Below are 15312 nucleotides of genomic sequence, written 5' to 3' on the forward strand. Positions count from 1 at the left end.
CAGGGACGGGGACGGTTGTCAGCCCCCGGCACAGGAGGAAACTGGGCCTCACGTGAGACCCCTGGGCACGGACCATGCAGTTAGCAATGTGGAGCCCAGAGGAAAGCCCGGGCAGCCCACCTCCGGAGCCCCCAGTCACGTCCCACACAGGCCGGGATTGGGGCCTCGGGTCTGCCGTCTGGTGCTGTAGTTTCCTTTCGGATAAAAGGAATGAAACCACTGGGCACTTTGATGCCGGTTGAGTCGCTTCCGGTGCGTGTTTGCTTTCGGCATGTTTCTGAGTCATACTGACTCTGCAGTCGTTTGGATCACTTCAGCCTTTGGTTTCTCCCTCGGTTAGGGATTCGATGATGTGTAAATAACCACTCAGAAGAGGCCAGGCAAATCACAATGGTCATTTTTGATAAGAGGTCAGAGACAAAGGATAATTATTCATAAGGCTATAGTCGGTTCCAAGCTAGTGATTGACCCGTGCTCATCCTGGTAACGGGCTGCTGCTGCTTTCAAGTTACTGTATTTTGTTGAAGGAAATAAGGCCAATCTTATTTTGAAATGTCCATAAATTAGATTTTTATGAAGCCATCAAGGCCCATTCCTCCTTCAGATAAATGTGTATGTTTTTACTGGGGTAAAACTAGAGGAAACTTAGACGTCTCATTCCAGCATAATTAGAACAGTTTCCTATCTAAAAGCTCAGGTCAGAAAAGCCACCCTCTGTCTCTCTAACCTCAGTTGCTTTGCCCAGCTTCTCCAAGGCTTGGTGTCCAGAGCTCTCCGGCATCGTTACAACTGTTGCGAGGCTGAAAGTAGATAATGCAGAATGCTCTCATATTTCGCTCTCCGTGCACATACGCGCATATATTTCAGATCCAGGATTGGCAAAAGTACTGGCTGCCCATATACTGTAGTATATTATATACAAAAACATTTGCATGTTGTTTGCAAGGGTGAAATTATTTTTGTACTTTTACTAGTGCAGACATTGGTACAGAGATGTTATTAAATCACACAGCTGAGAAGCAAGACTGAGCTTTGAACTCGGATCTGTCTGACTGTCTAGCCCACGCTCATTTCACTCCAGAGGGCACAGGACAGCAATCCCTCCTCTGAGATGTGCCAAAGAGAATTACTCTACTTCATGGTCCCACTAAGGAAAGAGAAGGTGACGATGCCCAGCCCTGCTTAATTCGCGAGGCAGCCTCCTTGACCTCTGACCCTGGGATCTGGGAGGTCATAATGGGAAGTTTGCCCCCTTTATGTAAATTTTGTTTTGAGGGAAAGACGCCTTAAACATCTGTGGCCACCTATTTTATAGCAAGTGAAATATTAAGACTGGAGATAAAGGGGCGTAAGCTCATGGCCTGACCTCATGGTTTAGTGAAAGGAGTAGGAGAGAGAAGCAATCGAGAATGAACGCTCGCAATCTCCGGATGATTAGTGAGAATTCTCTGCGTGGCTCGTACCTGGAGCCCATTGCACTGGACAAAGAGAGGGTGCTGAACCTCAGCACTCAGATACCCCAAGCCTGCACCCGGCGGAGCTGTCCAGGGTCCTGAAGCTGCCCCCTAGGCTAGATGCTCTCGGTAGAATGGAATTGGGTGTGATCTGTAGTGTTGGTGATGAAGTTCCCTTTCAAGGAGCTCAGAAACCCAGTAGCTTACCTACAGACCTTGTGAAAAATGGGGACCAGTGATAAGAGACCAGGACCGGAAGTTTCTTAAGACCAGGGCCACTGTCTCTCCCATTTCTAAATCCACAGAGTTTGTAACTTAATACAGGCTTATGGAGGAGAGAGCCCACAATGGGCATTCCAGATGAACATGAGCGTGGGGCCTGGTCACCGTATGATCTCATAAGGATCCCGTGCCCGTGGAATGCACTTGGGGTTAGGACCCAGGACATCTGATTTCATGTCCCAGTTCATCTTCCCAGTAACTTTGGGTCTTTGATGGCGTCGCTGTGCCTCTCTTACCCTCTTCGTCTTCCCCAACTTGGACATCATCATCACTGACAGCCTCTCCCACGTAAATATCCTGTGAGGGTTAAAGGAGTCCCCGTAGAAAGCGCCGCTCTGTGAAGCCTCATTAAGCCCAATATTGTTGTCACTTTTAGTTCTGTCTTTTTTGAATGCCTGGCAGCACCTAGCCCAGGGCCTTCCGCAGAGCAGTTGCTCCCTAAATAGTCATTGGATTGAAACAAATCGAGAACCTGTCTTCACTGGCGTCTGTTGAGAATGGAAAATTCTGAGTTTGTATCTAGCAACCCCAGCAAGTAGAAAATGTCTCCCATTCTCTAAATGGAAACAGCATGCAGCCCGCTGCATCCAAATGCTGAGGTTGCTGTAGGCATGCATCTCTCAGTCTCTCCCCAAGACAAAACAGATTCTGGGAGTTTTATCAATGTCTGGTTGAGCATAATAAAGCATCTCTCCAGGTGAGCAGATCAAACGCAAGGCATCTCTTGATGCTTAAGGAAAGCTCACGTCTGTGGATTTTCCCCTGAGCTCTCTGGAATAATCTTTGAGAGCAAGGGAGATTTAAACCTTTAATTACTACTGTTTGTCCACTCATGTATTTATTTTTAGGGTGTTATTAAGAGGAAAGACCTTAGACCTAAATACAATTCCATCACTTAATAGTTATGCCGAATTTGGTAATTGGGGCTGTTGATATAATAATCATATTTATGAAAGATGAAATTGAAGTGCAGAGAGGGAGTTTCTGGCCCAAATTCACCCATAAAGTTTGTGACACAGCCACAGAGCTGAAGGGTTTTTCCCGTTCACATTTCATGCCGTGTTCTAAGTGACATCACTCTACATTTGGGTATAAATCGGGTGCTCTCAGGAGGTCCGGGTGCTGAGTCAGGGCTTTTGTGCCCATCCTTCATGTGGCCCCTCACAACCACCCCGTAGGGAGGTACGTTGCCCTCACTTAGGCGACGAGCCGAGGTTCAGAGATGCCCAGTGGCTTGTCTGAGATCAGGCAGCAGATACGTACCGAGGGGGGCCGGACTTTAATCAGGTCACTATGCTGCCCTCGTGTGCCAGTTTTCCTTGCTTAGTGGAAGTTGATCTCTCGTAGACAACCTCATTTATTTATGCAGACGGTCATTTCATATCACAATGGACAGAGGGTCCGATAACCTCAGCTGGCTCTTGCTGAGGCAGCAAGATACAGGGGCAGAGGCACCAGGCTTAGAGCAAAAGATGCGTGGGTTCCAGACACCTGTTTTATGTGCACATCGTGTGTGCATAGTGTGTGCGCTCTTGTGTGCACTAATGCAAGGCATTCGATCCTTGCTGTACTCAGCTTTAAAGTGTGAGTGATGGCACCTCCATCTCGGTTGTTAAACACCCTTAATTAGACCAGATATTTCAGTGCTATGGATTGGAGGGAACGGGGAATTTTTTTCCCTCCTGACCTCCCTCCCAGATTCCTCACTGGAACGGGATGGTATTTTCCTATGCAGGGAGAGTGAGAGGGCAGAGTACATCCTGTGGTGTTTACGCTGTATTTACCACGGCTGGTCTTTTTTCCCCCTGTCTTCTCCTCCTACAGGGTCTGAGGGGTCCAGAAGGCAAGGACGGACCTCCTGGCCTGCAAGGCCTCCGAGTAAGTAAACTGTCCTCCCTTTATGGCGCCCCAACTCGACCCCACTGAGACCCCCCCCCCATTTTAGCAGCTCAGACGGAGGAGATGAAGCCTGTCTCATGAGCTTAGAATGAAAGATTGGAAGCAGACTGAAGGGTTAGACTGGGTTCATCAGCGGTGGTTGAGGATGGGCTGTGTGGTCAGCCCGGAGCTGAATCCCAGGTCATTTGGTGCAGATGAGCCTGTTGTTTGCCACGAGTCATGAATATAGACACTCACATCCGTGTGTGGTCAGAGCCCCAGCAGAAGGAAGCCCGGGCCTGAGAGAACACAGACAAGGAGCAGTGACCCAACCTGGGGGCCAGCCAGGGCTTCCTGAAAGAGGTGATGCTTGAGCTAAGTCCTGAGGAAGGAGTAAGGAAAAATAGCAGTGAAAGAGTAGCAGTCTGCCCGTGGGCTGTTAGGTCCTCTAATCTAAAAATCCACGTTATTTTCGAGTACCGTAATTTTTTTTCTTGTCTTTTTAGCGCTGCACCCACAGCATGTGGAGGTTCTCAAGCTAGGGGTTGAATCGGAGCTGCAGCTACAGGCCTACACCACAGCCACAGCAAAACGGGATCTGAGCCACAGCTGTGACCAACACCATAGCTCATGGCAACGCCAGATCCTTAACCCATTGAGCAAGGCCAGGGATCAAACCCATGTCCTCATGGGGTGGGTTTGATCGGGTTCAAACCCATCAAACCCACTAGTTGGGGGTTTCCACTGAGCCACGACGGAAATTCCATGAATATCATAATTCCTGAAGTGTTTAATTCAATTCAGCCCTTGTCCTTTTATTCTGATTGTGCACCCCTTATGGATTTGAATCCACCAGTAAACACAGCCTGACACCATGCTGTGTATTTTAGGACAGAGGGTGATGAAGCACACCTGGGTTGGGTGCCCCCCTCGGTGCCCCCACGGCGAACTGGGACTGGCCTGAAACTCTGCATTCTCAGCTCCCTGCAGGGTGCCCGGCCCTTAAGCATGGGGCATCTTCCACGGGCTCACCTAGCGAGCAGGCCCAGGGCACAACCATCCAGAGGGGTTGGGGCAGCCCCTGGTGGTAGGGAGCTCACTGCCCTTGGAGGTTTTAGTCCAGAGGCCAGGGGGCCACTCTCAGATGGGTGGAAGCGGGGGTTCTGGGGTCTGGCAGAGGGAGCCCCTGTCCCACACATGGCCTCTCTCATAGCCTGGAGAGTCCCTAGTGAAGAGGGTGGTGTCTCAGGTTTGCTGTGGACTGAGTGTGACTAGGGGGGATCACGTGGTACCTTCTCAGTTCCGACATCCGGTGACCTGCCTCTGACTCAGCACAGACTCCACCCTGTGCTTACCTACCGTGAACGCCCTCCTCTGGTTTCCAAGCACCTCTGCATCCTAGGACCGTCTTGAACTCCCAGGCTTCTCAGAGGAACTTATTTTGAAGGCTCACTGAGACGTGGAAGGGTGTCCTGAAGGCGGGTTGGGTGGGAGAAGGCACTTATGCTAGAAGACCGTGGAGATGCCACCTCCCACGAGCATCCCCAGCCCTGGCCTCAGTTTCCCCATCAGTCGAATGGGTCAAGGCCAGTTGCCGTCTCCTCTGTGTGGCTCAAGGATCCTGGACTTGGCAGCAAAATGCACCTAGGTTGAAGCTTGCCTCTCCTTCTCAGCAGCTGCGTGAGCCTTCAGGGGACCCAGCCTCTCTGTGCCTGTGTATTTGGTCACAATGGGAAGGCAGCCCAGACAGCTGAGTTGTTGTGAGAAAACTCGTGCCAGTGTGGGCGTGGCCCTTTATGGGCAGCAAGACGTGGCAGCTGTCGAGGCTGTCATTCCCCCAGCAAGCCCGTGCATGGTCTCAGGAGAAAACAGCGGTCTTGTACATATGTGATGGGTGTTTAGGGAACCTTATTTCATCTCGCCCCCAGCCGCTCTAAGTGTTACTTTTCCTAATTTAATGTTGGATGGTGAGTGTGACTCTGATAACAGAGATGACTGCAAAGGACTTTTTTGGGTTTTGTGGGGTTTTTTTTTGTCTTTTTAGGGCCGCAACCGCAGCATCTGGAGGTTCCCAGGCTAGGAGTCAAATCGGAGCTGCAGCTGCCAGCCTGCAACAGAGCCACAGCAACTCCGGATCTGAGCCTTGTCTGCAACCTACACCACAGCTCACAGCAGCGCCAGATCCTTAACCCACTGAGCGAGTCAGGGATCGAACCTGCGTCCTCATGGATACTAGTCAGATTCATTTCCACTGCACCATGACGGGAACTCCCTAAAGTTTTTTTTGTTTGTTTTAAATCTTTGTCTTTATTCAGGTGGCTCTTATTAAGGAGGGGAGGGGATGTCTCTTGCCTGGAGCTTGTTTGTCAAGGCCCACGCTTCGTTGGCCATGACGTCCTGGCACCCCAAAAGTGCTCATGTATCCTCTAGGGACGGCTGCTGTCCACCCCAGAAAAACCTCTCACCCCTAAGAGTAGTGTCAGACTCCAGGGCAGGGGCGGCTGCACTTGATCCGACCCTGGCGCTGGCTGGGGCTGAGGGGCTTTGACACATGCACCAAGACGGGGGATTTGAGGAATGAAGTAAAGGGACCCGAGAAGCAATCTGGGTGGAGAGGAGGGCAGGGCAGGGTGCGGCCGGTCTTGGTTGATCCCCTGTGCTCCAGCTAAGTGCCCGTCCTCACCACAGTCCTGGGAAGGGCCTGCACCCCCCTTTCCAGGCTCCGGAAACAAATCCATAATACCTTCATCACACCTAAATCTGTGAAGAAGCTTCATCGTGTATTCACTTGTGTTCACAGTTTCCCGGACTGTCTCATGCATGTCTGGTTGCCGTTCGTTCCCTGCAGGATGTTTGGGTGCAGAAGTGGCGTGGCCCAGGTTGCATTCCAGAGGCATCCGTCTGGCCGCTGTGTGGAGGGGAGGAGACCGACTAGGAGATGATGGCTGTGGTCAAGGGGAAAAGGTGGTGGTCCAGACCGGGGAGGGGGCTGGGAGGAGCACCTGTCCTGGACCCGAGGCTCTGCCAGGCAGCAGGGCCCCGAGGCAGAGGCAGAGCCCTTGGCCTGAGAGACCGAGTGTGTTGCGGAGGAGAGCAAGCCCAGAGTCCCAGGGCGGGGTGGTGAGAGAGGAGCTCTTCTCTGGTCCTGTGTCTCTAGCAAACAGAGGGGGGTGACCCAGTGGGTCGCTGGGGACCCCGTGCTGCTGGTGTCCTTGACGGTAATCTGACGGGAGCCCTTCCATCCCATGGGCACTGCTAGTTCTCGGCTTCACCGCAGACACCCAGAGCAGAGGCAAACGGCGATGTTGGTGTGGGCTCAGAAGCCACTTCCTGTTCAGCCGGTCTCTGGCTGAGTCGGGAAGACCCGAGACCGAAGGACGACTTATTCAGAGCACGACCCCTCGCCCTCGCTCAGGGCTTCCTGCATTTCCTCCCCGTCAGCTTCCATTGAAACGTCCCTCTGAAGGGCTCCTTACTGTCAGCGTGCACACTCAGGCTGTGGCACGGGAAGAGACAAGACAGTGAGGTGCTGCAGGGGCCGGGGAACCGAGACACAGAGACAGCAGAGCGGCTGCATAATGGGATGCCTTTATTTTAGAGATTAGCGAGAGGCAGACAGCGTAATCCCTGGCAAGGCGAATGCATTCATTTTGGTCATAGCTGGTATTTTACCACAGTGATGTGGTGAAAGGGGAGGGTCAGGAGCCAGGCACCCTCTCCCCATCCCCATCCCAGTCCCACATCTCCATCCCCATACTCATCCCGATCCCCATCCTGATCCCGCATCCCCATCCCCATCCCCATCCCGCATCCCCATCCCCATCCCCATCCCGATCCCCATCCTGATCCCGCATCCCCATCCCCATCCCGCATCCCCATCCCCATCCCCATCCCGATCCCCATCCTGATCCCGCATCCCCATCCCCATCCCGCATCCCCATCCTGATCCCGCATCCCCATCCCCATCCCGATCCCGCAGAGCCCTGGAAGGTGCAGGACCCCTGCAGGGGATGTCAGGCACTCACAGCCTGGCTGTATTCCCTGCCTTAGACGGAGGTAGAGAAGCTACTCAAGCCGTTTCTGAACTTCTGTTTTCCTATTGCCTTTCTGAACCAGGCCCTGCCTGGGGAGCCCTGCTGGAGGGGGCAGTGCTGCAGCCGCATCTGAACCCAGAACTTTCCAAAGTAGAGCCAGCCAGGCTCCAGGCTGTGGAGGCACTTGGACACTGGAAAGCTTCCATGAGGTTGATTTTTCAAAAAAAAAATTCTCTCGTGCCCTAATCGTCCACCCCAAAATAGACATCCTGTCACTCTCACACCAGCCTATTTTAATTTTCTGTAGAGGACTTACCTGATATTTTTATTATTTGAGAATTTGTTTATTTTTGTTTTCTCCACTAAAATATGTCTGTGAGGATGTTATTTTTGTATTTGCAGCATCTAGAGGAGTGCCCCATGTTTATAAAACATATTTTTATATATACATTACAATAAATATTTAAATAATATCTATAAGGGTGTAAATATGCATAAATACATAATAGCATTAGTGACTGTATAGTCCCACAGGAGTGCTGCTTTCCAGGCGGTTGGCACAGTTGGTGGTATGGGCGGAACAGGACCCTGGACTGGGCCTCTGGGCTCCTGGGTTCTGACCTTTGACAGAGAATGCCCAACTTTTTTTTTTTTCATCCCATTTCATCCACCTCCTACCCCTGCCCCTTCCAACAACTACCAGTCTGTTCTCTGCATCTGTGAATTCAGGTTTTCTAGGTGCCACGTTATAAATGAGGCTGTGTGGTATTTGTCCTTGATGTGTTTCACTTAGCATAAGGCTCTCAAGGTTCATCCACGTTGTTGCTAATGGCAAGATGTCCCTTTTTTTGCTGCTGTTGTTGTTGTTTTAAGGCTGAACCCAAGGCCTATGGAAGTTCTCAGCCCAGAGGTCGAATTAGAGCTGCAGCTGCCAGTCTACACCACAGCCATAGCAACGCCAGATCTGAACGTGTCTGCCTCCTACACCACAGCACACAGCAATTCCAGATCCTTTAAACCGCTGAACAAGGACAGGGACTGAATCTGCGTCCTCATGAATACTAGTCGGGTTCTTAACCCACTGAGCCACACCGGGAGCTCCATGATTTCCTTACTTTTATTCCCTTGTATGTATGCCATTTTTTCTTTATCCATCATTGCTTCAGTGGACACTAGGTGGCTTCCATGTCTTGGCTGTTGTCAGTAATGCTGGAGTGAGCATGGGGGTGTGTGTATCTTTTCAAGTTAGTGTTTTCATTTCCTTGGACAGATGCTCAGAATTGGAGTGGTTGCTGGATCGTGTGGTAGTTCTTCTTCTTCTTCTTGAGGAGCTTCCATGCTGTTTTCCATCGTGGCTGCACCAGTTTCCATTCCTGCCAACAGTGCAGCAGGCTCCCTCTTCTCCCCATCCTCACCAATACTTGCTATTCCTTGTCTTCTTGGTAGTAGCTATTCTAAGGCGTGTGGGTGACATCTCCTCGTGGTTTTGATGTGCAGTCCCCTGCCGCTTAGGGATGCTGAGCACCTTTGCATGGACTCTTGGTCATCTATGTGTCTAGAATGTCCAATTTTAAAGAAAAAAAACCTTGGTTTCTTCCATACCCTGTCTTTGTCTTGCTGTGTGGTCCTAGTCTCACCCCAAATAGCCTAGTTACCTTCTTTCTTCTCTGAACAAAAAGGAGGGGAGGAGTTCCCGCTCTGGTGCAGTGGGTTAAGAATCCAACTGCAGCACTTTGGGTTGCTGTGGAGGTGCTGGTTCAATCCCCAGCCCGGGCAGTGGGTTAAAGATCCTGCGTTGCTGCAGCTGAAGCTCGGATTTCAGTCCCTGGCCTGGGAACATCCATATGCTGCAGGTGCAGCCATTGGACAAAAAAAAAAAGGAAAAAGAAAAAAACTTTGCTTAAGAGAATTCCATGTTGTCAGGCATTTAAACTTACTATAAAATTTGGAGTTTCCGTCATGGCTCATTGGTTAATGAACCTGACTAGTATCCATGAGGTTGCGGGTTTGATCCCTGGCCCCACTCAGTGGCTTAAGGATCCAGCGTTGCTATGAGCTGTGGTGTAGGTCACAGACGCGGCTCAGATCCCACATTGCTGTGGCTGTGGTGTAGGCTGGCAACTGGAGCTCCAGTTCAGCCTAGGAACCTCCATATGCCATGGAGGTGGCCCTAAAAAGACAAAAGACAATAAAAATAAAAGTAAACTTACTGTAAAATTTGGAACATCTGAACTACAGGATCATCGTAGGCAGAATCATTGTAGTGGGTGGAATCTCAGATTTACAGTGAGCAATTTAATGTCGGGTGAGAAATTAAATGATCTGCTTGCCCAGGGTCATGCAGGGCTTTGTCACGGCCCTTCCCACAAGCTGGGGACAGTCTCTTCGGTTCCCTTGATGGTTTTCTCAACATCTTCTGGTTTTTCTTCTCTCTTCCCAAGACTGAAGTAGCAAATGCAGTGCTCGTCTTCCTACCGAAACTAGCGACCCTGAAGGTCTCAGGTTGTGCCTGGTTGCGTCAGCTGCCTTAACAACATACTTAAACACAGACTCTGTCTATACATGCGCAGAACTAATAGAAGGTATAGGAAGGAGAAAGCATTGGTTGATTCTTCATTGCGTAGCAGGTACTTAGGTGTTTTTTTGTGTTTTGGGGTTTTTTTTGCACATATGTTTCTCACTTATTCTCACAAGGATCCTATGAGGTATGGTCCTTTTAATCTCATTCCGTGAAGGTATGAAGTGAATTACCCAATGCCACACAGATTATAAATGGTGAGGCAGGGATTACAACTCAGCTCATCTTGGCTCCGGATCTTTCATGTTTTTGCCTTAGGATGTGGGGTGTGTGTGGGTCCGTGTGCATAACTGGAATTCTAAACTGGACAGTAACAGTCCTTTCATCGGAATCCTCGAGGCAATCAGGGAGCCCTTCTTAACCAGCAGCACCTGTTCTATAGGATGCCTTAAACACCTGTCACTTTAATCGCAGGCTGTCTGTCGCCCGTGAGCCCAGGGTCTTATATTGCTGAAAGCGATGAGATCCATCAGCTCTGATTTCTAGTAGATTTGAGAGAGAGAAACACGGGCAGTCTTTTGTCAGTGGCAACCTGGGTTGAATTTGTTTTCCTTCTCAATTTTTAAAGCCCTTTTTCTTGCCTCGCCCTCATCTACCAGATGGCAACAGCATCCTTTGTATTACAGGCTACTGTTTGATTCAGATCGTGGCGTGGAGCCAGGTTTATTTAAGGACACGCTAGGTTTTCCCTGAGCACCTGGTTTCGGCTCTAACCAGTAGAAAGTAATCATGTTTGACATTTGGAGGCATGGAGAACAGGAACTGAGCAAAAGGGCCATACGGCACAGATTAGAACCACTTGCACAAGCAATCCTTTCATCTGATAATGGCCCCTCACGTGGCTGTGTTACCGCGTCCTGGTGGGACAGGAGCGGCTGTTTGGTTTATAGGCTTCCCTGTTCTCCTCAGGCAGACAGGCAGCCTTGGAAATATTGGTCTTGCTCAGCATCCTGGCATCCAGAGTGGCTTGAAAAATCTGCCCCCGTGATAAATTACAAACATTTATCCAGACCTTGCGTTGGGTAGCAATTTAAAAGAGAAGAAAAGAAAAATGACAAGAAACAGGCTCATTGGTAGTAAAAACAATTCTTTATTGCTGCAGAACTTGTGCTGGTCAGCACTTCTCAAATCCCCACACGCAAGCATAGTCCAAAATGCAGAGGGGACCTAGCTGCTGCTACCCCCACCGTCTTTAGAGCTGTGGCCTCCATCAATACCTTCACCATCGGTAACATGGCCACCAGCACCATCACCAGCACCACCATCACCTCCACTCCCACCATCACCCCCACCATCACCATCACCCCCACCACCACCACCATCACCACCATCACCTCCACCCCCACCATCACCCCCACCATCACCATCACCTCCACCATCACCATCACCCCCATCACCATCACCATCACCTCCACCACCATCACCATCACCTCCACCACCATCACCATCACCATCACCCCCACCATCACCATCACCTCCACCACCACCACCATCACCTCCACCACCACCATCACCCCCACCACCATCACCCCCACCATCACCATCACCTCCACCACCACCACCATCACCTCCACCACCACCATCACCTCCACCACCACCACCTCCACCACCACCTCCACCACCACCACCACCACCTCCACCACCACCATCACCTCCACCACCACCATCACCTCCACCACCACCTCCACCACCACCTCCACCACCACCATCACCATCACCTCCACCATCATCATCACCTCCACCACCACCATCACCTCCACCATCACCATCACCTCCACCACCACCATCACCCCCACCATCATCACCTCTACTACCACCATCACCCCCACCACCACCATCACCCCCACCACCACCATCACCTCCACCACCACCATCACCATCACCCCCACCACCACCATCACCCCCCCCACCACCATCACCTCCACCACCACCATCACCCCCATCATCATCATCACCCCCACCATCATCACCTCTACTACTAAGCATCTCTTAACAGCAGATCCTGTGCTAAGCACTTTCAGGCGTTATCTCATTAATCTCCATGGCACTGCTGGGAGGTAGTGGTTTTGAAACCAGATCTGCTCGACCTGTGGTCTCCAACTCCAGGGACTCCAAGGAGCCGGAAGTCTGCTGTTACCGTTTCTTCCTCATCACAGTCACCATCATCTTCTTTCCCCTTCTCCTGACTGTTTGTTACATTCATGCAATGCTTAGGGTTTTGGTTGTTGTTTTGTTTTTATTTTCCTTTTTAGGGCCACACCCACAGCATGTGGAAGTTCCTAGGCTAGGAATTGAATGGGAGCTGCAGCTGCCGGCCTACACCACAGCCACAGCAACACCAGATCTGAGCCGCGTCTGCGACCTGCACTGCAGCTCATGACAACGCCGGATCCTTAACCCACTGAGCGGGACCAGGGATTGAACCCACAACCTCATGGATAGTTGGGTTCATTACCACTGAGCCACAACAGGAACTCCCTGTACGATGCTTTGTTTTGCTTTATAAGTCACTTCCTTAGTTATTGAGTTATTTTCTCGACTACTGTCTTTTCAGATAAATACAATGATTATAATTTTCCACACAAGGAAATTAAGATTCAGCAAGTTCAATGGCTTGCCCTTCCTCATCTACCCTGGATTGAGAAGCCCCTTTTTTATGATACTGTAGAGGAAATGGGTTTGAAAAAGAATTCCTTTGATTGTAGAGAATTCCTTTGATTGCAGTGAGTGACCAAGTCCTGGTTGGTAGCTTTATGTCACGTCCCTGGTGATTCTGACTCATGAACACTTGAGTGACACCAGAGAATCTCAAATATATATTTCCGTATTTTGCCGTTATTTCACCTTATTGTTGGGACTTCATGGAAGAGGTGACACTGGGCTGGGACAGGATTTTGACAAGTTGACATGGCAGTGAGGGAGGTCCCGTCACGACTCAGTGGTGATGAACCTGACTAGTATCCTTGATGCCGGTTCAATCCCTGGCCTTGCTCAGTGAGTTAAGGATCCGGCATAGCCATGGGCTGTGGTGTAGGTCACAGACATGACTTGGATCTGGTGTTGCTGTGGCTGTGGTGTAGGCTGGCAAATGCAGCTCCAATTCAACCCCTAACAACAACAAAAAAAGAGTGGGATGGCAGTGTGGCTGCTGCGGACAGAGGTGGCAGTGTGGGCCAAGCCTCAGAGGCCAGGAGTCTTTAGGGTCTCTGGGGCCAAGCTAAGCAGCCGTCGCTTAGGGATGGGAGACTGGACACCAGACTCAAAAAGGCATGTCAGGGTCACATGGTGTGTCAGTTTCCCAATAAAACAGCTCAGATGTTCTGCCTTTTGGCCAAGGAGGTGGCAGGTAAGTTGGACAGAGTTTCTCTCACCCTGTGGAAGAATAACCTGCCAGCATAGGTTGTGCCAGGGAAGTCTGGAGGGGAGGGCGGGGTTTCGAGCAGGGTCAGCGCCCCGGCTGTGGCCGCAGGAAGGGAGGGAGGAGGCGTCTCCGGGCGCTCGGCTCTGCATGTCTCTCGTTCCCACCACATCCCTCTGGCCTGCCCGAGGCTCTCCTTTTTCAGGTCATCGTTACTGACCTCCCCAGCCTTGCAGCACCTCCCACTCCCTGCCCGCCACTCATTTCATTCCAACCGGGGGGTCATCTCCCGGAGTTAGTGGTGTCCTTATGTAAGAGCCCCAACCTCCGGCGGAGCGAGGAGCTGCCGGGACATCAGGGACCCTCCGACAGTGGCGGATCATCCGGAGGAGGGAAGCTGATGCAGCCTCTGAGGTCCAAGTGGCATTTTATTTATTTCATTTTGTCTTTTTAGGGCCGCACCTGCGGCACATGGAGGCTCCCAGGCTAGGGGTCTAGTCAGAGCTGTAGCCGCCAGCCTACGCCACAGCCACAGCAACGCAGGATCCAAGCCGTGTCTGCGACTACACCACAGCTCATGGCAATGCTGGATCTTTAACCCACCGATAGAGGCCAGGCAGCTCCCTGAGTGGCATTTTATTTAGTAGTTCTGCTCAGTCACAGCCCAGGCCGTCCCACCCACCGTCTCCCCGCTGATCCTTGCTTATCAACCGTTACACACCCTCGCCCTGCATTTCAGCCTTTCCTCTAAACTTTGCTGCCCGGGGTTCCGAATTCTGCTGACCACTCACCAGGCCATCCCACTGACCTTGACGGGAAATGGTCTGTCCATCTCGTAAGTTTCCGGAGCCTCTCTCCATGGCAAGTCCTGGAAGCAAGGGGAGTATCGGCTTCATGAGAAAATTCCCTGAGGAAGGGGAGCTGGCGACTCTCAGACCGCTTATGACCAGCAGCCCGGTGTTTGCATTCCTCAGGGCAGGTGAGATGGATGCACAGACAGGTGCCTCCAAGGCCTGGCTCCCTTCTGAAGGTAGCTGAGCCCACACTGTGAATTTGACCTGACAAGGGTCAAGCAACTCGTTCTAACCTAGCCGTGATTTCGCCCTCCGGGCTGTGGTGCTCTCAGCCCAGCCGATGGGGGTCTGGGGGCTTCAGAATCAGACCAGCCCACTCTCTCTGCAGCTGGTGTCTGTTCGTCCTACCGTCGCTTTTCTCCACCCCCACTGCTTTCCCCGCGGCCGCTGTCCTGGCTCAGACCACATCAGTCCCAGAGGGACAAGCTTTGCATCCAGCCCACGAGTGTTTATTGAGTTTCCACCAGGCGGCAGGGCCTGCTTTCAGGAGCTGAGCTCCCCACTGGGTGGACGGGCCATGATGTATCCGGTGGTGATAGAGCAAAGGAAAATACAGCAGGGAGAGGGCGGGACAGGGGTCAGGGTGCCGTTTCAGGCTGGGCAGAGAAGGCGTTCTAGCAGAGACTAGATGGAATTGCTGGATAGAGCCATGTGGATTCCTGGGAACGAGCAGGAAGAAAAGCCAGCAAGGATGTGTTTGTTCTGTTCCCGATGGAAAGAAGGCGGAGGCCCTTCACCTTGGCTCTGAGTGAGCTGGGCAGGATCACAGTGTGAGCAGAGGAGATGTAGCCTGGTTGATGTTCTAAGAATGTCATTCTTTGGTGTTCCTGTGTGGCTCGATGGTAATGAATGTGACTGGTATCCATGGGGACGC

General features: G+C 51.4%; 1 protein-coding gene across 1 annotated transcript in view; it reads left to right on the forward strand.

Moving 5' to 3' along the window:
• The window catches only part of COL22A1 (collagen type XXII alpha 1 chain), a 244538-nt gene that overhangs the window by 108817 nt on the left and 120409 nt on the right, over positions 1 to 15312 (forward strand). The window contains exon 22 of the mRNA XM_021088863.2: positions 3561 to 3614. Within this exon, the coding sequence (XP_020944522.1) occupies positions 3561 to 3614 (54 nt within the window). The remainder of the gene's footprint in view (positions 1 to 3560; positions 3615 to 15312) is intronic.

This window comes from Sus scrofa, chromosome 4, assembly GCF_054392235.1.
Source record: "Sus scrofa isolate SSC_HxYL_T2T_F1_AM1 chromosome 4, Sscrofa_HxYL_maternal_Yorkshire_Landrace_v2.0, whole genome shotgun sequence".
Classification (NCBI taxonomy): domain Eukaryota; kingdom Metazoa; phylum Chordata; class Mammalia; order Artiodactyla; family Suidae; genus Sus; species Sus scrofa.